Here is a 23113-nt window from a genome sequence, read left to right as displayed (position 1 = left end):
TTCGGAGGTTTTTGACGTGTGAAAACGCAATGTAAATACTTGAGTGTAAATTCGGTAGATATGCTCTCGGTAGATGTGCACCGAGATATTTTTGTATACTCGTACCCAGAAACACCCCAGCGTAGTGTGGCATCTGAGAATCGCACTTCGGATACGGTGTTGTAATCTCGATATTTTAGTGTAATATTTAATGAATTAGTAGTTAGAAAATTAAATTCTTAAAAAATATTCGGTGTGGCAGCATCATATTGTGATTTGCGCGGTAATATGAACACATGGTATGATATTATGACCTTGGTTAACTCTTCGACCCCTTTGCGTTATCTCTCTAGGCGAACGCGTCCTTCGCTCTCTTCTTTATCTGAAATCTGTCGGCACTCGGATGTTTTTGATGGTGCGTAAAAATGCTTTAATATTGATATAAGTGAAAGGAAAGTGAGAGGTCGGCTGAGACTCCGCGGTCGGTAGAGATGGTGCACCATTTCGTGAAAAGTAACTCTTACGCCGATGTGGCTTACAACTCGCCAAGTCTAGTATGAATTGTAGATTAGATAGATAATAAGAAATAATAATTTGCACATCTTGAACACTCTCCATGACGAAACGTTATGCTCAAATCGTGATGAATTCTATACATGATTTCACATTTTGTGACCATTTTATGAAACACAGTTTACAAGTAGTATTTTATTTACAGTTTTATATTTCAGTCAAATATATTCTATGCATGAATTTGAGTAACAATAGTGAGATGACGTGCCAAATTATTTTATTCAACATTTTGTTCTTTTTAACTTGAACTTTCATGGTACTTTTTATGTAGATACATTAATATAGCTGCATAAACACAAGAAACAACTTCTTTTGAACATCGTTTAGGGCTTAGACACTAAAATTAGAAAGTTCTGTATTTGTTTGGGAAATATTACATTTTAAATACCTCAAGTTCAATGTTATTACTCTACATTCCAGTGGTTACGTCGGCGTGCTCGAACGTATCTTTTGCGAGAATATATTTACAGAATCTGTTATTTTATTATATCATAATCGATGATATAACAGAAACAAAAGATGAAGAGCTCGCCGGAAAACCAGTCTGCTTCACACTGTTCATAAACATTCTAGCTATAAGAACCTTACACCGTCTACTTGCGCCAGTAGGTGTATCACTATTTAGGGGGCGTCCATAAATTACGTGAGACAATTTTGGCTATTTTTCAACCCCCCCGCCCCCCTTGGTGAGATTTGGTGAGATTTTGCCTGACCCCCTCCCCCACCCCCAAATCTCACGTGATATTAAAAAAAATCCGAAATTTAATAGTTTTGGGGTAATATAACTGAGAAACATTTTTTTGTGTGCTTTAACGTTGTCGCTAACGAGTGCATCAAAAAGATCTATAAAGTTAAAGATTTTAATTCTTGAAATTATCTGCTAGGGACGCTGTACAATCATCATACATTTAATGTATGTCATTTTTTACGCAGTCGCTAGCGGATGCCGATTGTGTAAAGTCGCACTAAGCCCACTGATTACGAATAGATCCAGAAAAACACGTGTAGTGACAGCGGTTAGTACTAGGGTCACATTGTTTTTTTACAGAAGTACCTAGTCTAATTGTTCCTTTCTACAAAATCACTAATAATCTAGCAAAATCGATTTTGATAAAAAAAGAACTTGTTTTATAATTTTCTTAATTTCGTCATTTATTCTGCATTTTAGTATTCACACATGCAGACGGAAGCATTTTTAGTTTTATTTGTTTAGACTGTATAGAATAAAATGACAATATCATCATACAAATATCATTTTTTAGTCCTGACAAGGAACCCTTAATATAAGTAGTTTCGATATGTCTGGCTGTCTGTCTTTCCGAGGTTTTGCTTGGAAACTATTGGCACTATTGTAATTTTGTAGAGCTATGTATATTAATCACGCCGACAAAAGGGTAGAATAAAATTTTGAAAAAAAAAATTTCTAGGGTAGCTAGCTCCCCTACATTTAAAGTGGGGATGATTTTTTTTTCGTCTTCTACCCCATCGTGTGGGGTATCGTTGGATAGGTCTTTTAAAATGGCTTAGGGTTTTCTAAGACCATTTTTCGATTTAGGGATCCGTTTGCAAAATATTAAAGTTTAAAGTGCAAATTTTTGTCCGAGTAGGGCGTCCCCCCCGCTAAAAACTAAACTGTTGGCTTGATAAATCTGGAAAAATTCAAGTTATAGTGCTTTTTATGAACTTTTAAGGAAAACTATAGCGGTTAAGATAGATCAGTTAGTTCAAGAGTAATAGTCGTTTTACTCATGTATTATAAAATTTCATACCTAATAAAAATTCCTTAGAAGAAAATATTAAAAGTGACTTTAGATGAAGTAATTGCTTACTTCTGAAATATATTGTGATAACGACGGACAACTACGGAACCCTACACTGCGCGTGGCACGACACGCACTTGGCCAATTTTTTTACTTAAGATTTAACCCAGTTTTCTGGCACTCTATTTCTCTATTTCTTATGGAAAAAAATACGTGATATTTCGCGAGACCCCCCCTCTCCCCCACGTGAGATTTGGTGAGGTTTTTGTTGACCCCCTCCCCCCCCTAAAAGCCTCACGTAATTTATGGACGCCCCCTTAAGAAATTGACACATTAAATTCTCTATTATCTTGTTGGATCTGCGTGCGCACTGTAAATACTGTTAACTTATTCTGGTTGTAGCGTATGAGTAGTAAGTACAGCACAATGAATGTTTTCCTTCCACATTCGTAGTCTAAGTGAAAGAATGAATGTACTATTTATGAATGTAACGATGACACATGTATTGTGAATGTTGTAAACATAACACTTTTAACGACGTCCTTAAAATATGGAAGTGGCTGTAGTTAATCGAAATTTATTTATGGAAAAAAGTGTTAGTAATCTCCTCGGAGTTTCTCTTTCAAAGTTTAAATTGATATAATCGATTGTTGGGGAAATTCTATTTATTTACTCAATGTAAACCCACCTAGCCACTTCCAAATGTCATAATAAAATATATAAATGTACCTTATGTAATTAAGAAAATTTTAAAATGATATAATAATATAGTGCCACTTTAAATGCTTCAATATAGTCTTATGTAGGAATCTATTAAATAAACCACGGCTTTATGTGAAGTTGTGAAAAAAATATAAATAAATACCTATATAAATTGACAAATTAATTAAATATTTTAAAAATATAATATAGAAAAAAAATTGTCTTTACCATGGCCTCCATGGTCGCAGGGTTTCAGTCGTTGTTATTGTAAAAAGTATATGATATATCATGTTAAATAAAAATCTTATGCTATTAGAACCCCATAATATTATTATTATGGTTGTTGTATCATAATAGATATATATTTTTTCTATTTAGTTGAACAGCACGCACCAATAATATTAAAACCCGTCTCACCCGCGGGGACGGCGAACCAAGGGCCATCGCATGGGTTTGCTGTGATAACACCAAGCCAAGGAAATGTCACTCTACTAGTGCAGTCGATCAAACAACACTTTGGTTGCTAAATTGCACCGATAAAAGTACACAAGGCACAAAAGTGTTAACTTGACATGCTGTCTCGTCCTTGCATGTTAAAGAGCCAGATTGACAGAATTTGGTGTTATGTCAGTGAAGTGGAACGTGTGGATGGCCTTTTAATCATTCAATGCAATTTTTAAATACACACTTGGTCAGTTGGTGCCAAATATTTTTCGAGACTATGTGCAGTATCCATGATCTCCGAAAACTATTTTAAAAAATGTGTCTCTGTAATGCAATGTGTCTTATTCCTGATTATTATAACTTAAGAGACTTATACATGTCACCAAAAAGGTGATGAGATATTATGTGTTTTAGGATGTTGTTTAAATTTAAAATGTAACTAATCTTTATGAAATAAATTATGAATTATTATAATATGACGTAACAATATGCTGCCTATATGTTCCAACAAATCATTATGATTTGTAGATATATTGTGAATAAAAATATATTTTTGGGGTGCAGAGTGCAGACTGTAGAATTCACTAAAATTTATCCCTGAAATAATCGAGCGTTTATAAAAGAGTGTAATAAGGACACTCATTCGATATGTTGTTCATAAGTCAGTGATAATTGGTTATTTAAATCTATGTTAGCACCACGCCACTAATGTGACTTCTTTACGTACTTCATAGGAATTAATGTTAGTGGATAGGTAAACAGGATATAGAAAATATATTAATAAACATACCCTTTACCGGGTATGTCTTGAAATTTTCTCCCTTGCTCTTCGCCCATAACATGAGGCGATAAGGTACAAAATACGACAGCTACTTTATATTCCCTTTTGCTCTATAATAAACGTTAAAATGGTGATGAACAAAAATACATTTTATTATTGAATGCAAATATTGGGGTTCTTGATATGTATACCGTCGGGTGTAATAATTAATTACATTATGATGGTATACTCGTCGACCGCTTCAATATTTAAATATGTAAATCTTTATTTTTCACATTATGGAACTTGGTCCATATAAAAATAATGTAACTAAGTATGATTGGTAGAAATGTGTAGTCTGTTAATTCATCTATCGATCCAATTTATATGCTGGTGCTCAACATTCGTTTCCAGAGTCGTTTTGATTTACCACAAGACTGCTCACCCAACACGTAATAATGATATTTTATTAGGAATCAAATGTTGCACAAATTTTACAATCACGATTTATTGAAATGTATAATATTATGTGTGGATCTGACATTGTGTTGTTAGCATGCACGTAATAATTGTTGGTGCTAACGAATTATTTTGTGTTCATTCAGTTGCATGTGCTTTTATTGAGGTCCAGTGAGCGCACCGCGCCGTTTAGTAGAGTCATCTATAAAATGTATTTTGATATTATTTATGTTCATGTTTGTAAATATTATACAGAAATGGCATATCTCATTGTTCTGTAGTTAGGTAAGGTAACTCCACAATAAATACACACTTGGAGATTAATATTGGTTTTATTTTAAACAATACTTAAGTATAACAAATGTACATATTTAATACAATAAAATAAAATTATTTCAACTATCACATCAATAATTTACTTATCTTACTTCAAATCAGGGGTGCTGCTTCCTAAATACGCCCTTAAGTCAGTAACAGTGGATCTTATGAGCTTAGCAGGGATGGTGGGTCGTTGCAATCGCTTGTAGGCGGCGAAGCGGTGGCAGCCGCCGAAGCTGTAGTAGTAGTCGCCGCCTTCCGACCCCTTGATCCACAGGATGTCTATGGGAGGCACGTTGCCTGCATCTTCTTCTTTCTGAAAACGGTTTATAACAAGTTAATCACAATGGCATTCCTATTCTTTACAAACCGTATTATAAAGTGAAATCGAAAAAGTAAAACTCATACGAGTCTTAACAACTCATACAGAATAGATTTTCAAGCAAGTCCATAATCATCATATAAAAATAAAATCAAGTGCTTGTTGTTGTAACACAATGCAATAAACAAATCGTAAATAGCAGTCATGATTTATATCGGTTTGCAGAACAGTTATANTTCAATTAATAGGGAATCTGTCAAAAAAAAGAAATCTGAGAAAATTCGACCCAAAAAAAAGATAAAAAAATTTAAAGCCTACTGGGTCATACAATTTGAAAAAATCACAAAATTGACGATAACTTCTAAACTATGAAAAATCGTAGAACATACATGGGGGTGAAATCGATAGGTCTAGTCCTCACCTATCACCTGCCTTCGGCTTGACACCTTACAAGAAACACCCTGTATATTTGTAGTCAAATAAGGATACAAATTAATATCAATACACCCAATATTTTATAAATTTATTGATATTATTAATTCTTGAATGCACGCTAATATCTTATTTTACCGATATGATCAGTTTATTATGATCATAATCACTTAATTGACTAATTAAGTAATGCTTTATCTAGGTGGATATGTAGGAGGTGAACTGCTTTTTAATATTGACCATTAATACGGTTGTTACGATCTATATTTTTACCTCAATAAAGACCACTGACCTTACAAAATGTAGACACATTAAAGGTTCGGCCACACCAACGCGATCAGCCGGCGTGCAGCGATGGCGACCAGACTTAAATACATTGATCGCCATTTGCTTTGATCTTTGAAATAGATTTCGAGAGATCGCGGTTCGATTCTTGTGTCAAGCAGTTCAACAACTGAGACTAATGGCGGTTGGAGGTTTTAAGGTGAGTACAGCATCACATTATTTATTGAAAACTCTAGCTTTCCGCCCGCGGCTTCGCCCGCGTGTAATTTTGTTTGTCACAGAAAAACTATCACGCGCGTCCCTGTTTCAAAAAAACCGGGATAAAACTATCCTATATCCTTTCTCGGCACTCAAACTTTCTCTATGCCAAATTTCATCAAAATCGGTTCAGTGGTTTAGGCGTGAAAGCAAGACAGACAGTTACTTTCGCATTTATAATATTAGTATAGATAATAAGTAGGTAACTGACCTGTATAGTTTCCATCAGTGACTTCACCTTGTTCTCGTCTAGTTCCGGGATGAAAGGCCTGGTGATGACCGCCATGGGCACGTCGTGCACCTCCTCCTTGTACGCGCTGTGGATGCTGGTCATTCTTGATGCTGCGGGCAGATAACGTCTTCACATCCGTACAAACTGGTTTACCTTTACGTTCATAGACTAAAATTTTGCCAATATTACGTGCAAAGGTCGAGATCAATATCGTTAATAGCACCAAACTTACGTTCAAATTCAAACACATCATAACAAGTGCGTTCGATAAAATAACTATCGAAAATAATTCTAGATTAAATGTTATCAAAGCTATTAGTATGATTTAAGTCATAAAATTATCAATCAATCGATGAATGTAAACAAAGTGACTCCCAAATACTATCCTACTTAGCGAACCCGAGACTTTTCGCTACACAATGCCAAGCCATTATGCTATGCTTGCCACTGTACTAAAATAAAATTCACGATACATTATTACATTATTCTAGGATCTTTTGCACAAGTTTCAATGTTATATTAACCTAAATAATCAAATGTGTAAAATATAGCATCTACCACATCATAATTACATTTTACAATAATAATCTAATTTAATACTTACAGTTTCCTTGTATCAACGAATTGCTCAAAGTTCTAATAGATTTCAACATAACACTGAGTCACCGACGTGTGACTTCATCGAGTGGATCCGCTACACTGACAACTTCACAGCAGAGCGTCGTACGGCCAAGGTCGCCGCGCTCACCCGATAAATAAACAAAAGGTATTATCGCGTTTTATGTTAAGCGCCCTGCCGCACACTAGGCCACAGGTAATAAGGCTACCAAATGGCACAAGTGGCTATTAATATACGGCCAAACCCTGTAAACGAAATTTGTCCGCAAATATAGATTCTAACCCGCAGTCTGTAAACGTGCTCTGTGGTCGGCAAAGCCACAAGTGGACTAACTTAATAGACGGCGCTGGTATTTAAATGACTAATCATTACAAAGTTATACCACAGATACACACAATTTATCAGGTAACATGTTAAACATGAAGAGCTCAATAACAGCAGCATAGTCGATCAAATATCACAATTTTTTTAACAAAGCTGCAGTAAGTAGCTACGCGCTGTGAATACCAGCTTGATGATCTACTAGTCTTTCAGTTCAGGTAAGTAGATAGGTATAACAAATGCAGTGTGCAGTAGTGATCAATCAACATGAATTATTGATTTCTTTGTCAAGGAATTAGCACCGATAAGTTGATAAACCCCCAATGAATAAACATTATGTAACAGCAGATTGTAAAGATAAGTTTGTTTGTTTACTTCAACTTGTGGCAAAACAGTGAAAAGAATTTGTTATCTAATTAAATTATAAACAATGTTAACTTAGCTAAGAGAGCAGTTGAAATAAAACAACAAAAGTTAACTACACAAAAATGTATTTTAGTCAATCTTGGTGGTCGCAATAACATTGAACTCTCGTCGTATACATGGAGCCCACGCCGCCGCGTCAGTTAGTTACATTAGTTAAAACCAATTTATTTATAATAAATATTCTGTGGTATATGTGTACAGATTAAAGCATACAGTTCAGCGGCGTGATACAATTTCAATGATTCACAGCAAAATTTAAACATTCTCAATTAAATTTTTCGTTATGTTTCTCGTATACTGTTTCAGATATTTTGTTTTAGAACACATCAACTTAACGCTAGCAAAAATTTTCATATCCAAACTATATAATTCACTAAGTGGAACTAATACACATTGCGGGTCGGTTCGCTTCGACCGAAACGACGAAAATTAAAACTTCAACATTATAACTTATTGCTATATGAAAAAATAAATTCTTGTGCTATCAACGTCGGAGCACCGCGTAAAAATATATTTTGTTCTGATATTCACAACTCCTGTTTGATTTTAAATACGACACAAATAGTCTCAGGGTAAAACAGTAAAATATTTCCGAGGCCCGAATGTTTCGTGTGCGCAAGAACAACACAACCATCACTAATAAAATATACAGGGTGTTTCTTGTAAGGTGTCAAGCCGAAGGCAGGTGATAGGTGAGGACTAGACCTATCGATTTCACCCCCATGTATGTTCTACGATTTTTCATAGTTTAGAAGTTATCGTCAATTTTGTGATTTTTTCAAATTGTATGACCCAGTAGGCTTTAAATTTTTTTATCTTTTTTTTGGGTCGACTTTTCTCAGATTTCTTTTTTTTGACAGATTCCCTATTAATTGCAGATTTTTGAAAAAAATNAACTTTTAAGTTGAAAATTTTAGAATGTTCCGCTAAAAGCATATTTTTTATGTTTCTAGCAAAAATTTTGTATCTTGCATCAAAGATAGGAAGTTGATTATTTTTTTCAAAAATCTGCAATTAATAGGGAATCTGTCAAAAGAAAGAAATCTGAGAAAAGTCGACCCACAAAAAAGATAAAAAAATTTAAAGCCTACTAGGTCATACAATTTGAAAAAATCACAAAATTAACGATTACTTCTAAACTATGAAAAATCGTAAAACATACATGGGGGTGAAATCGATAGGTCTAGTCCTCACCTATCACCTGCCTTCGGCTTGACACCTTACAAGAAACACCCTGTATAAAATTGCACACAAATGCGTCGCCGCCGCCGCTGCACGCCGGTTCTAGGCCCGCCGACAATACAAACATGCCGAAAACATTACACATTAATTGCATTTTAGACCTTGCTAGCAAAACTAGCAACACTGGAATATCATCAATATGACATTGGATGACCAAGATCATCCGACCTAAAGCAGTGAAAGGGTTAATTCATATTGACATATTTTTGTGTCTCAATTTGTGCCATTTTATAATTCAACATTTTTAAGTTACCTAGTCTGACAAGATTCTTATTGCTAAAGGCCGATGGCCGCGTGCAGAGGCGACAGGCGGACGCGTCCACAGGACACTAGTTAGCACAAAATATCTGAATACTTAAAGTTAATTATTACACTAGTATAGCTTACATCTATCGTATAACTATATCCACCATAGAGTAGAGACGATTAATTAGTGAACGTTTAGAAACACGAGATCCCCGCCAATCGATGTGATGCTTTTTATAAATAACTAATACTGCCCGAATAATAACTTTAGAAAATATAAAATTAATTCATGATTCACTGGCTCGAATAAAATTATAATACTTTAAATAACTGCCGCTTTTAAGAAAACAAGTCTCGCCGAAAATATAATTACAACTATGCATGTATATAAAAATTAAAACATCAAATAAGAACGATTAAAACAAATACTGGGTACAGTCATATAGATTGATCAATAATACAAATAAAATACATTTCAATTACATATCCTTCCAAAAATACGTTCGCTAGAATGTGTAGTCTAGGGTAGTAACCGTAATAGTATACGTAGTCCTATGTCCTAAGGCAATAGGAGGCCGCGAGGGCCGAATATAGTACGTTAATGTAAATGGCAATTCAGTGGAAGCTGCACAATCGTTTCGTCGTGCCCGTAACCTGCAACAAATACATTTTTTGTAGACATATTGATAGTTAATTGAGCTTATGGGGTCAGAGTACGATGTTACAAAGAATATGCTACTTTATATTTTCCATATAAATAATACCTCGCCACTAATGCCCGGTTCACACATGTCTCCGTTTTACTGTTCCGTTTTATCGTGTACGTCTTTTTTCGTCGATGGCGTATGTAGTTGTATGAGCGACTTCACACATGACACAGTATTCTGTATACAGTAATACCACAGAATAATAATAAGTACTACGTACAGAAGTTTTACTTCGCGAAGGTATTTAAAAAAATGTATGCCCAATGTCATTAACTATATGGTGTAATTTAGCCTGTCTCAAGAGTCAAGCACCATTTTGTTGACAAACGTCAGTGATCGGTACTGAGCCGAAGCTATAGGGCTGACTTCGGTAAAATGATGTGACGTGAGGTGCCAAACTGCGGAAAATGGCGGAGGAAATATTATGATTTAGCTTAGCATGAACTATCATGAATAATATTAACTACTTATTGACCTCTCAGTGTCTTGAGGCTACTTAAAAAAGTACATTCTGTTTTTATTATTTAGGCAGTTAAATACTGCACAGTATTTAGTACACCATTTTCTTTATTTTCTTCCATCATACACAAGAATACGCGTGCGTGAGTCAATGTTCGCTCGTATGTGAGGCCTTGTCGAATAGTATCCTGTAGGTGGGCCATTGTGCGTGTTTTGTTTTCGATGTAAACTCGCGGAGATGAACAGGCCTGGTTCTACTCACCTCAGGTGCGGGGGCCAGGCGCCTACGGCGAGAGGTCTTGGTGCATGTGGTCGTAGCCCATGGAGCCGTCGTAGCCGGGCTGCGGCTGGTCGTAGCCGGGCGCCGGCAGCGAGTAGCCCATGGAGTCCTGCGTGGGCGCCGGCGACATCATCGGCGTGGCCGTGCCCGAAGCGGCGCCCATCGAGTACGGCGACGCGCCTGCTGCTGCATTACATTCGCGTAACCGTCACAATGTACCAAGGCGTAGGGGTTCAGCACAAGAGATATCGATTACGAATTTGATAGGGATGTGGACACTACTAACTTTTTAATTGCCACTGATTGCATTGCTAATGATGTCACGAATATTTATATTCGGAGCTAGGAATGTGTCAAATGTAATGATTGCAAGCAAATCTGATTTTAAATTTTTGAGCAAACTTTTTTATCTACTATAGTCTGGTCCGTGAGCACGTAGAATTTTGTCCAATGACCCCAAGCTACCCATCCTTATCGCTCGCGCGTAATTATATTGCTATCGCGCTCGCACACTCACTGCAGGTGCCAGTCGCACAGTCGCGACAGCAATATAATTACGCGCGAGCGACAAGGATGGGTAGCTAGGGGTCATTGGACAAAATTCTACGTGCTCACGGACCGGGCTTTAAAAGGACTTTTTTCATTTGAGCCTTTGTAAATGGTGTGTTAAAATTAATAAGTGAATGGTGTCCACATCCCTGTTTATAAATCAACTGTGTGGTGGCTCGAAACTATGATGGCGTTGGGTTAGCGTGGTGGGTCAGAAACATAAAATTGGGGCACACCCAGGAGTACCATTGACAAAATTTATACTTTCATAACTAATTTGTGTGATCATAAAAACATCGGCTAATCAGCAATTGAATGATGCCACCAGCCACAATAGTTTAACTATCTGTTAGTTAATTAATTTTATGTTTACTGTAATATGAAGTGGCTCTGGGTGGGGGGGAGCTAGCGTCTCGCCTGCCCGCGCCAACCCAAGGCAAGTCTGCGTACGAAAACACCAATACAATACGCGGCGGCAATTGTATGCTAAGGACGATCAAAGATCATCCAACATTAACATGTAAGGAATAAAGTTCATTATGCAATGAAAGCGAGCAATTACCGGCGGCTTTCTTCGCGGCGTACAGGTTCGCCTCCTCTTGAGCCTTGCCGATGTTCTTCTTGTAGCGGATGCGCTTGTTGCCGAACCAATTGGACACCTTCAACAAAATTATATTTAGGTCACTCCAGTGCTCGCCTAAACTATCTACATAACGTCGACTACATTGTCTACATTTCACATTTTTTCATCTTAACGAGACAATGAAACACAAATCAATTCGTAACTACTCTCTGTTGAGGCATTAAAATGTTTGCAAAAGTTCGATACAAATCATCAGCACAAATTACAAGCGTATAAAATATGACTCGCATCGTAATAACGTACTTGACTTACGACTCGATCTCGAACGGCGAGCCAGCCATTAAATAAAACATGACAACCGTGAAGGCGAAACGATTTTGAGATTCGTGATCATTTGGTAGTAAATGATTACTACAGCCGGTGGCGACGCGTCGTGAGGCGACGGTACCTGCGACACGGTAATGCCGCAGCGCCTCGCCAGCTCGTCCTTGACCTCCTCGCTGGGGTAGGGGTTGGCGAGGTGCGAGTAAAAGTACTCGTTCAGCAGCTCGATGGCCTGCCGCGTGAAGTTGCGGCGCTTGCGGCGCGCGTCCAGAAAACTGCAAGGCAAAACGCGCGTCAGGTTACCTGGGACACCGTGATGCCGCACTTGCGTGCCAGCTCCTCCTTGGCCTCCTCGCTGGGGTAGGGGTTGGACAGGTGCGAGTAGAAGTACTCGTTGAGGATCTCGGAGGCCTGCTTGCTGAAGTTGCGCCGCTTTCTGCGCGCGTCCAGGAAACTGCAAGCGGTAATGACCGTAGTAGTGCGAGGCCAAAGTTGAGCTGATGTCACACAAGTTTGTATTGTATTATTCATGAGACGCGTCAACGGTGTTTCTTCGAGAATCTTTTTGACAGGTGTGATTGAGACGCAAGCGTTTCAATGGGCAATTATGCGCGTCTTGTCACTGTTATACTGCGACAACTACTTTGTCGCTTTCGAACCGTCTGTTGCCATGAATGGTTAAAAATGCGCTTCGTAACTCGCTGCTAAGTTTTCTGAAAATTTGGTTTCACATACAATTAACCTTATTATATTAACTCTGAACTCCATCGTACATTATATCCTCTCCATTACGACTGTATTCTTTTTGTTTCTGCTCTGATGGAAGAAAGACCAACAAGTGCAGAGCACTGGGTCGTCAAGGATGTCGTTAGATAAAAAAGAATGATGGTTATGAAATTATCATTCATCAGAATGCTGTTATGTTGAACTGATTTTAGAATCGCGCTGACAGCTCGCTGATCGCTCGGCGCCGACGCTTCATACAATTCGGCTGTCAGCGCCGACGGTCAGTGTGCGTCAGCGCGATTCTAAAACCAGCCTGAAATCATAATGAAATATCTATAGAATCGACTCTATCTAAAGTACGGCCAACGAGAAGCGATACCAAATGTAAACAAACCCAATGTCATGGGTGAACCCGTCTGACATATTTTGGCGGGAGAACGAGACATTACGACAAATACACAAGATGGGAAGAGACAGAATATACAGGGTGGAATTTTGTAATGCCACTTGGAGGGAAAGTACTCTTAATACTGTAGATAGAAAATTTTACTCAAAGAAAACATTCCTTTAGTTTTGAAAGGAAAGAGAACTGCATTCAAAGATTTTCGAAATTTTTTCGAAAATTCACCACCATACTATACAATTTTCTGTAAATAATTAAAATAATTTAAGAATTCATGGTTTTCCTTTCATTTGATTTATCAAGTTTGTTAGAGAGATTTCATCCTTATACTTAACCCTAACGATCTATGCAATAAAAATACAGGGTGTAATTTTTAACAAATTTTAGTTTGTGCGATTCCCGGGTATGGCAAGCAAATTAGAAATCTTTGAATGCAGTTCTATTTCTTTTCCTAAATTAAGGAATGTTTCCTTTGAGTAAAATTTTCTATCTACAGTATTAAGAGTACTTTCCCTTCAGGTGGCATTACAAAATTCCACCCTGTATTGTCAACTCGACAGTCGTATCGACCTTTTGTATCGCTGCTAGTTGGCCGTACTTTAGTGCTCCTCGTGCTACGTACCGCGAGCGCAGGATCATGACGGCCTCGCACGTGGACTGCTTCAGCTGCATCTGGATGGAGCTGAACTTCTTGTGGATGATCTGCACCATGCGTTCTATTTCCTGGTGGCCCAATAATTGTTTATTAGTATACAATTATAAAACCACCATTATTCACAAATATTTAGCCAAAGCCAACAGCATTTTAGTTTTTTTTACAAACAAAGCACAAAACTTCAGATTTGAGGGATTTGATTGGTTGAATGACAATATTTAGACCAATCAGGGTATTTATTTGGGGTCCGACCGCTGCGTGATTGGTGGATTTTGACATATCTGTCAATGTCATGTCAAAAATAACGTACGTACGTACGCGTATCGCCATCTGGCGGATCCTTCAATCGCGAAAACCCTCATTGCAAGAGAAATTCCCGCTCTAATTTACTAGAAGAAAATGGAGCCTTCCCAAACTGTCTGACCAATTTTGGGAGGATAGGCCAAATCCCCAATTTAAAAAATTGCTTTTGTAAATTAGTGTTACACATAACACACAAAAGAACATAAATCAAAATATGACAACAAAAATGTATAATTTGATATGCTGTTGACTGTACCCTCAGATCATAGAAAGAGAATAGATATGAAGTCGCGCGTAACTACAACGAGAACCAGTGTCCCCACATTTCCCCCACCACAGCTCCCACACACACATTCAACTGTGTAAAAACAAAGCGACTGAGAGTCTACGACAACATGTGCAACCGGCTTAAAAGTGCTGTGATTGGCCAGAAGGCATGCCTTATGGCCAATCAATGGCCGCGTGACGTGACGCACACTTTGAAAACGCTAGTGAGAGAACAAAGATAAAATGGAGTCGACAAGATATCGATACTTTAAATCGCTAGGGGCAAGGCTCGAAACTGATTTCACAAAATGCTTATGTATGAAAACCTTTTTATTATTATACGTTATTATTAACTACTATCACGCATTTACTTTTTAATTATGGCGATCTGCGTACCGCATAATTATGTTTATCAAAAATAATGCCTATATTAGGCTTTCAACTAGCTCTTATAGAAATTACATAGTTGACAGTTACTAATTACTTCTACTGTTATTATTTTTTTGTAAAATCTTATAATCGCAAGTAACACATCATTTTTTATTTAAAATTACAAAATAAAAAATTATAATTTACTTCTAATTATCGATAATAGGAAACCACATTAGAACACGAGCACGGCACTATGTTACGACCGGCATATGCGGCCGTACTGTGTATTTTCACACGACAGTGGATATCGGAAGAAATTAAATACATTGCGCAGTAGTTGAGCATGACATAAAGTGGTTGCTAACTAAATCGTCAATGTACAAGTGTGTTAGAATTTTTATCACCACTGATTTCGATATCGCAGTAACTGTTACGGCACTGAATTCGTTCGTAAAAATGTTTAGTTTTTTTTATTTATAAGCAAAATACCAATGGACTTGCAATACTTACATGTAGTAAATGACTCCATTGTTCCTGTAGTTCTTCGTTTCACTTGTTTTATTGCACGTAACGACGCATTATCCAAAATATCGGAGAACATTTCCTTAGTACGACTGAATCGCGACTAACCTAGCTACGCGGGCGATGTTCGTTTCTGGGCATATCGCGGAGACACGCGCCACGCCTCCGTTTCACATCTATTCCCTTCTATGATCTGAGACTGTACCTCTCTCAATAATAACTAAGGGCCTTGCCACACTGGCGGATTACAAGCGTTTTCAAAGCGGAGCGGCGAACACGCCTCAGAGAAGTAGCGGTTGCGCGGCGTCTCTGCTGCGCAGCCGCGGCGTGTTCGCTGCGTCGCCGCTCCGCTTCGAAACCGCTTGCAATAGACATGTTGACACCATCAACACCATTGACGTACTTTTTAAAACTGTCAAAACGAAACTCTCCCATACATTTTGTATGGCACTACAAGCAAGTGACGTCACTGTTTTTTCAACTCGAAACTACTTTTTTCAATTACAATGCTTACAAAAATCGTAATTTATAGGTAATTTGAAATTAATTAGTTTTTAAGACCAGAATGAAGGGTCTTTTTAAAAAAGTTGTGGTTTTGAATTATTGGGGTATGGTGTCAAACTGTCTATCCGCCAGTGTGGTAAGCTGTAAGAAAGCTTGCCTTGGGCGTGATGGGGCGCGTGCGGCTCTGCTCGCGTAGCAGGTTCATGACGTGCGTGGTGAACTCGTTGCACGCGTTCTCGTACTTGTCCAGTTCCTGATGGTAGATCTGGCGGATCTGCGCGAGCTTCGCGCGGTAGTCCGAGTGCTCGATCGCGTTATCTGCTTGGGCCACAGTGCCTTAAGTTGCAGCGACGGGCAGAAATAATACATGCAACCACCGTCCCAGTTATATCACTTGTTAGTTGGCTACTGATTGATAAGGGGTTAAATACTTCACAGTTCACATACTCGTCGACTAAAAATATTACTGTTGATATTAATATTGCAATTTTATTATGTCTTGGAAAAGGATTGTGAAATATTTAAGAGTTAGCCCACTAGAATTTTTATATGAATAATGAACATGCATTATTTACTATAAAAACATGCAACTCTATTCCAGCTCTTGAATATCTGACACAATTAAATGGAACACAAATCCCTATTTGCATGTAAAAAATTATGATTATGAAGTGAGATTTTCAAAAAAAATTCTCTGTAACAGTCTTTTTTTACTGAGACTAATAAATTTTCTTTTTGCAAGCTAATAATGACTATAAAATATTTCTAAACCTCTGCAATACCAATCTTGTGTCTCCATAAATCAGTGTCAAGTAGAAAATAAATGTTTTTCATTGTTTATGTTATTGGTAAATCTTTAACAATAAATAAATAAATATTTGAAAACAATTCTCTTTTAGCCGTTTTCACCATCAATCCCTGATTGTTAAGTGACCCCTATGGTAACACATAACAGGCATTTTGTAGGGGTCACTTAAAAATTAGGGATTGATGGTGAAAATGGGCATTTCTTTTCTACAATTAGCGGATAGACTGAGGATGAAATTACCCCACTCGCCAGCGGCAGCGGAGGCGGAGGCGGCTGCTCCCGCGCCTCCGCCCTTCTCGGGGCCCGCGACTCCCTCCGCGATCAGCATGTTGTCCAGCCGCATCAGCTGCGGGTCTGGGGGCTCCTCCTCTTGCGTGTTGCGGAGTGACAGGACTAAAAGTCACACAAAACATTTTTTTTTCAATTGGCCTGCTTTTAGTGCGTACTAGTATGACTGCTAGTAGTTGTATATGTTCACAATGTGTGCTAGTGTGGAAACTTTAGAATTACTACTGGCATTTTTATATATTTTGAATGTGTGTTTAGATTAAGTATAGTGATGTGTATAAAAAATATTGTGAGCAAACCCTTCTTAAAGGTGTGACCAGTCTAATCTTTATATTCACCATCAATCCCTAAAAGTGACTGACTTTTTTAAGTGACCCCTATGAAAACAAAATTCCTGATATGTGTTACCATAGGGGTCACCTAAAAATTAGAGATTGATGGTGAAATCGGACATTAGTCTCTGAGGGTACTTTAATTCTTTGGTAAACATATTCTATACAATGTGTTTATTGTCTGGTGCATCATTTATTATTTTGTAGAATAGTTTTATTTAAGCACTTCAACAATATCTTACCAGTTTTTTCTTTGATCTCACACAATACTGAAAATAGGGCAGGTTTCATCCTGTGACAATTCAATGTGTGTTTTCTCGCTTGCGCTTCATCAAGACTCTGGTCCGTAATGTTCATGATTTGCTGCAATATCTCTCCAATGTCCTGCTTGCGAGCTTCACCCTCGCCCGCTGCCGGAGCACCCTCGCCTCCTGGCAATCCATAGCCCTGCGGTCCCATCAACCCACCGCTATGCGCCATCATCCTGTTCGGATCATCCATTTTCTCGACACCTCAATACATAAACACTTTTTAAAACTTACACTAAGTACGTATACAGATTTGTACGATGTTTAAAACAGATATTTAGAAAAAAATAGCTCAATTTATTCAACAAAACTAAACTGGGCGAAATGCCACAGCTTCATCAAGCCAGCAATAAAATGGCCGACTCCTTTGTGCTGTCAAAATTGAGAAATATGAAAAGAAAACAAATAATTAAAACTAAAAGTCTCTCCATCTCAACTTACGCGTAGAGAATTTGCACAAGTTGAAAAGAGAAAGAATTTTCAATTGCCATATGCAAAAATGGTAGACCTACACCGTGGAAAATACTAGGTGACAAATAACTGTCACTAGATCTCAATCAAGTTCAATCAACCTTTGCTTGAGATTTTAAAGCTGGAAGCTGGGTCTCCAGTGCGTGTTTTGCCCTACCCAATCCATAAAAACATGTCAACATTCAACATTTTTTATAGGCAATTTTGTTGAACGTTGACATGTTTTTGTTGTTTGTGTAGGGCAAAACGCGGTAGAGGAGACTGGAGACCCGAGTACATAATTACATGCAGATATGATGTCAGTGCAAAACATTCATATATGACCTAATTTTTAATTTTGTGAGTGATTGTAGCCCTCAAAATTATATTTTCAGTTTTTATCTCTTGGAGTATGAGTATTCTTTGGTTTTTATTGAATGGATTAACTATGCAGTCGATTATTTCAAGAAGTTCACTGTGACAGCGTGACGATACGGATAGCGCCTCTCTATTTACGTCATAAGTGTCACTCATTTTTTGACAGATTTGTCACGAGAAAATTTCGTCCAGTGGTGCCAGATTAGGCGAATTATCGCCATTTAGGCTACCTCTGGGGGTCAAATGGCGACTAAAAAATGCAAACGGCTACCGGTAGCCATTTAGGCTACCTAGAAAATAAGATCGGGCTATTTAGGCTACTTCGGAATTACCTTGAAAAAATAAATCCTAACCCAGTATTTTGTAATTCAGTTAGTTTTTTTAAATGACCCCTACCCCCTTTACTACTCCATGAAAGTCCAAACTCCATACTAAATCGGTTATTCGGCTAAGTCCTGCACCCCCTTTGCTACACCCTAACCGTACATAAATAATAATGATCAAAATCTGTTTACTTTACACATTACCGGTGGGCCAGCTGGTATTCTATACAATGCCTAGGAATTACATACACCAGAGCCCCGATTACGGTAACTTTTAACGTTTACAATCCAGACGCGTTTCTGATTCTGCAATACCATTGGTCAAAACAGCTGACGTACGCTGTTGACCGACCAATCGTATCGCAGAATCGAGAAGCGTGTCTGGATTGTTGACGTTAAAAATTACCGTAATCGGGGCTCTGCCTAGGTAAAGTATTTATTGAACAATAATATTTTATACATTGCCTACGCGCCCCAGGCATTGATTTTACACATTGACTAGGGATTGTAAAGAATTCCTAAATTATACAAATTGCCGCTAACACATACATTACGCACACACTAACACGCAATATAAATACACGATTTAAGAAAACAACATGGCCGCAATATAGGAAATGACAGGTTTTGTGTGTGTGTGTGTGTGTGTGCGTGTGTGTGTGTGTGTAGTTGTCAGCTGATTGCCTATATTGCGGCCATGTTGATTTCTTAAATCTTGTACTACCTAGAAAATTGATCAACTTACGAGTCTTGTTATTTTCCGGTGACATATGTACTCGGCACAAGCACAACAAGTCAGGTAGTGACGTCACATAAAAATGTTGCCAGAATGAGTAGGCTGACCAAACATTATCTATCTTTTTTTCATACGTCACCATGGGTAAGTTAGAAAGAGATAAACAGCTGTTTGTCATTAATGTGTCGATTTGATATGTATTTTTGTATACTTACCTCAAAATGTTAGGCGAATTAGGCTACTTCAGGAAAAAAATAAATATTAGGCGATTTAGGCTACTCGGTAGGAAAAATTAGGCGAATTGAGTTAGCTGATATCTGGCAACCCTGATTTCGTCGTGGTTTCGTCAGCACCACGCGAACAAAAATTTCTATGAAATTAGCCGGCAAACAGATGTGATATTACCAGCTAAAGCAAATATACATCGATAGTTAAATGAGAAACATTATCAGTTTAGTTCATAAGTGTAGTGTATTTAGTAAATATTCACCAGCTGTTTGCAGTCATTTGAGGCGAACTCACAGCTTGCAGCACTGGGGAACAAACAAACTCCATCGGAAAATTAAAATCCCTAATCCACTTCGAGAAATAATCATGGCTGATCCAAAAATTGAAGAAATCCTTGCGCCCCTTCGTGCCAGCGTGAAGGAACAGGGTGACTTGGTTAGAAAGTTGAAGGAGGAGAAAGCACCTGAAATCGACGTCAAAAAAGCTGTCGCTGAACTGAAGGCCAGAAAGAAAGTATTGGAAGACAAAGAGTTGAGCTTGGCACCAGCAGAGGAGCTTTTCGACCGTGCTAAAATGGAGGATCTGATCAAGAGACGGTTTTTCTATGACCAATCTTTTGCCATTTACGGTGGCATCACCGGCCAGTTCGACTTCGGGCCCATGGGCTGCGCTCTGAAGAGCAACATGATCCAACTTTGGAGAAAGTACTTCATTCTGCAAGAGCAAATGTTGGAAGTTGACTGCTCTATCCTCACCCCTGAACCAGTACTGAAAGCTTCTGGCCACGTAGAACGGTTCGCGGACCTGATGACGAAAGACATAAAGACTGGAGAATGCTTCAGGTTAGACCATTTGATAAAAGCACATTTGGAAAAAATAAAAAGTGAAAAGAATACAAAAGCAGAGCTCAAGGCAGAGATTGAAGATATTTTGGTTAAACTTGATGGAATGACAGCTGATGAGATGTCAGCTCTCATGAAGAGGTTTGATATGAAGTCTCCAGTCAGTGGCAATGAATTGACCCCTCCTATTGAGTTTAACCTTATGTTCAATACCCAAATTGGTCCTTCTGGGTTGGTAAAAGGATTCCTGAGACCTGAAACAGCTCAAGGTATATTTGTCAACTTCAAGAGACTGCTTGAATTCAACCAGGGCAGACTACCTTTTGCAGCTGCTCAAATTGGTAACTCATTCAGAAATGAAATTTCACCTCGCTCTGGTTTATTGAGAGTAAGAGAGTTTACTATGTGTGAAATTGAGCACTTCTGTGATTCCAAGGATCATCCCAAGTTTGAATCAGTCAAGGACACAAAAATGTTACTTTATTCAGCCAACAACCAGGAACAAGGAAAAGCTGCAGAAATTGTCACCATTGGGGAAGCAGTGGCCAATGGCACTGTCAATAATGAGACTCTAGGATACTTCATGGCTAGAATACATTTGTACCTGTTAGCAGTAGGCATTGACCCTAAAAAGCTAAGGTTCAGGCAGCACATGGGCAATGAAATGGCTCACTATGCCTGTGACTGCTGGGATGCTGAGTGTCTGTCAAGCTACGGCTGGATAGAGTGTGTGGGCTGTGCTGACCGGTCTGCTTATGATTTGACCCAGCACACTAAAGCAACTGGCATCAGACTGGCGGCTGAGAAAAAACTGCCAGCCCCCAAACAGATTGAAGTTGTGGAAGCTGTTGCCAACAAGGCAGCCATTGGCAAAGAGTTCAAAAAGGATGCAAAAGCTATTAATGATGCTCTTGCTGCTCTAGATTCTGCTTCTCTTGACCAGTTGCAGACCAAGTTGGAGAGTGATGGTGAATACACACTTGCCACTAGCAATGGAGATTTCAAACTGACTCCCAATTTAGTAAGTGTGAAGAAGAGCCAAAAGACAGTTCATGTTGAAGAAATAATCCCAAGTGTTATTGAACCATCCTTTGGAATTGGCAGGATTCTGTATTGTATATTGGAACACAGCTTCAAAATGAGAGAAGGTGATGAACAAAGAACATACTTCTCCTTGCCACCCACTGTGGCTCCCATGAAATGTGCCGTTTTGCCTCTCAGTGGCAATGCCGAGTTCCAGCCATTTGTCAGGGAATTATCTCAAGGCCTGACCAATGTGGATGTCTCTCATAAGGTGGATGACTCCTCAGGCTCGATTGGGCGCCGGTACGCCAGAACAGACGAGCTGGGCGTGCCATACGCTATTACTGTTGACTTTGACTCTGTGAAAGAGCCACACACTGTGACATTGAGAGAGAGAGATAGTATGGGACAAGTAAGGTTGCCAATATCTGAAGTGCCTTCAGTAGTGCGAGATCTCTCCAACAGCAAAATATCTTGGAAAGATGTGGAGCAAAAATACCCTAAGTTTGAACAGCAGGAAAATGTGAAAGGCGCTGCGGCATAATGACGCACGCCCATTCGTTGGAACAGCTGCAAGATGATCTTACCTACTTGTTTTTCCAGATATTTATTTGATAGCATTTAAGCTTGATTTTTATATTCTTTTTCTATCAATTTGTTAACAATAATTTGCGTAATAAATAGCTTGTAAAATATGTCTCTAGTTATTATTAAAGTGCCTACTCATGAAATATTTATTAATGCATAAGTATTTTTATTATGATGAACAGTAAAGTAGGTCGGTTGTGTATTTTACACACAGCAGTTTCGCAACATGCCATGTTTGCATTTTAATTCGAATTATTTTGTATGTGGAGTACATAATATAGCTTAGTCACAGGGGTGAAATAGGGTTTCTGATTTCTCGACTTATTTTTTTTCTCGAGTTTCGGGATTTCTCGAGGCCAAAGTCTCGAGTTTTCTCGGGTCTCGAGTCTTTTAATTAAAACTGTTGAAATTGGTTGAAATTTAATAAAAACACGGGTTTTTATTTATGTTATAATGTGTCTGGGTTATAATCAATAATACTGTAAAGTTTCAACAAAATCCGTTCAGTAGTTTTTGCGTGAAAGAGTAACAAACATCCAGACATCTACACAAACTTTCGCATTTATAATATTAGTAGAATAATTATAACTTAGTAATTAACTAAAGGAACAAAAGTCATAAAGTCGCGTGTAGTTTAAGGATTAATAACCATAAATATCTGGAGCTCCAATTGAATCACTTGTTTTCCAAAGAACACAAGTCCAAATTAATTGAAAAATTACGATAATAAACCTACATTTACAAACAAAAAAAACTTTTAAATAAATTTTTAAACTT

General features: G+C 38.1%; 3 protein-coding genes across 10 annotated transcripts; 1 reads left to right on the top strand and 2 right to left on the bottom strand.

Annotated features, from left to right (window-relative positions):
• Window positions 1-4184: 4184 nt before the first annotated feature.
• Window positions 4185-7276, bottom strand: Srx (sulfiredoxin). The gene is made up of 3 exons (XM_028303301.1): window positions 7129-7276; window positions 6504-6634; window positions 4185-5311 (listed from the first exon to the last, which is right to left on the bottom strand). Exons 1-3 carry the CDS (start codon window positions 7175-7177, stop codon window positions 5102-5104), a joined length of 390 nt encoding a protein of 129 aa, XP_028159102.1. The 5' UTR covers window positions 7178-7276; the 3' UTR covers window positions 4185-5101.
• Window positions 7277-9242: 1966 nt separating this feature from the next.
• On the bottom strand, window positions 9243-18146 carry exd (PBX homeobox extradenticle). Of its 8 annotated transcripts, none has more exons than XM_028303427.1 (9): window positions 17703-18146; window positions 17081-17233; window positions 16190-16368; window positions 14032-14132; window positions 12584-12734; window positions 11936-12032; window positions 11747-11815; window positions 10807-11010; window positions 9243-10032 (listed from the first exon to the last, which is right to left on the bottom strand). In XM_028303427.1, exons 1-8 carry the CDS (start codon window positions 17959-17961, stop codon window positions 10829-10831), a joined length of 1191 nt encoding a protein of 396 aa, XP_028159228.1. In that variant the 5' UTR covers window positions 17962-18146; the 3' UTR covers window positions 9243-10032; window positions 10807-10828. The 8 variants fall into 8 exon arrangements, with proteins under 8 accessions (XP_028159228.1, XP_028159311.1, XP_028159381.1 ...); XM_028303510.1 differs by having other exon boundaries at window positions 10807-11007; XM_028303580.1 differs by having other exon boundaries at window positions 16190-16350.
• Window positions 18147-19987: 1841 nt separating this feature from the next.
• On the top strand, window positions 19988-22443 carry GlyRS (glycine--tRNA ligase). Its single transcript, XM_028304066.1, has one exon. It carries the CDS (start codon window positions 20091-20093, stop codon window positions 22290-22292), a length of 2202 nt encoding a protein of 733 aa, XP_028159867.1. The 5' UTR covers window positions 19988-20090; the 3' UTR covers window positions 22293-22443.
• The last annotated feature ends 670 nt before the right edge of the window (window positions 22444-23113 follow it).

The sequence above is a fragment of the Ostrinia furnacalis genome, unplaced genomic scaffold (assembly GCF_004193835.3).
Source record: "Ostrinia furnacalis isolate ACB-3 unplaced genomic scaffold, ASM419383v2 OfSCF0048, whole genome shotgun sequence".
NCBI lineage: Eukaryota > Metazoa > Arthropoda > Insecta > Lepidoptera > Crambidae > Ostrinia > Ostrinia furnacalis.
This window is presented reverse-complemented; position numbering and strand designations above follow the sequence as displayed.

Coding starts and splice junctions, on each gene's coding strand:
- Srx (XM_028303301.1), bottom strand. CDS start 7,177: ATGTTGAAATCTATTAGAACTTTGAGCAATTCGTTGATACAAGGAAAC. Junction 6,635..7,128: donor TTCGTTGATACAAGGAAACT/GTAAGTATTAAA, acceptor ATCTGCCCGCAG/CATCAAGAATGACCAGCATC. Junction 5,312..6,503: donor CACTGATGGAAACTATACAG/GTCAGTTACCTA, acceptor AACCGTTTTCAG/AAAGAAGAAGATGCAGGCAA.
- exd (XM_028303427.1), bottom strand. CDS start 17,961: ATGGATGATCCGAACAGGATGATGGCGCATAGCGGTGGGTTGATGGGA. Junction 14,133..16,189: donor CGCGCCCCATCACGCCCAAG/GCAAGCTTTCTT, acceptor TTGGGCCACCAG/GAAATAGAACGCATGGTGCA. Junction 11,011..11,746: donor CAGAGCCACTTCATATTACA/GTAAACATAAAA, acceptor AATGTAATGCAG/CAGCAGGCGCGTCGCCGTAC.
- GlyRS (XM_028304066.1), top strand. CDS start 20,091: ATGAGAAACATTATCAGTTTAGTTCATAAGTGTAGTGTATTTAGTAAA.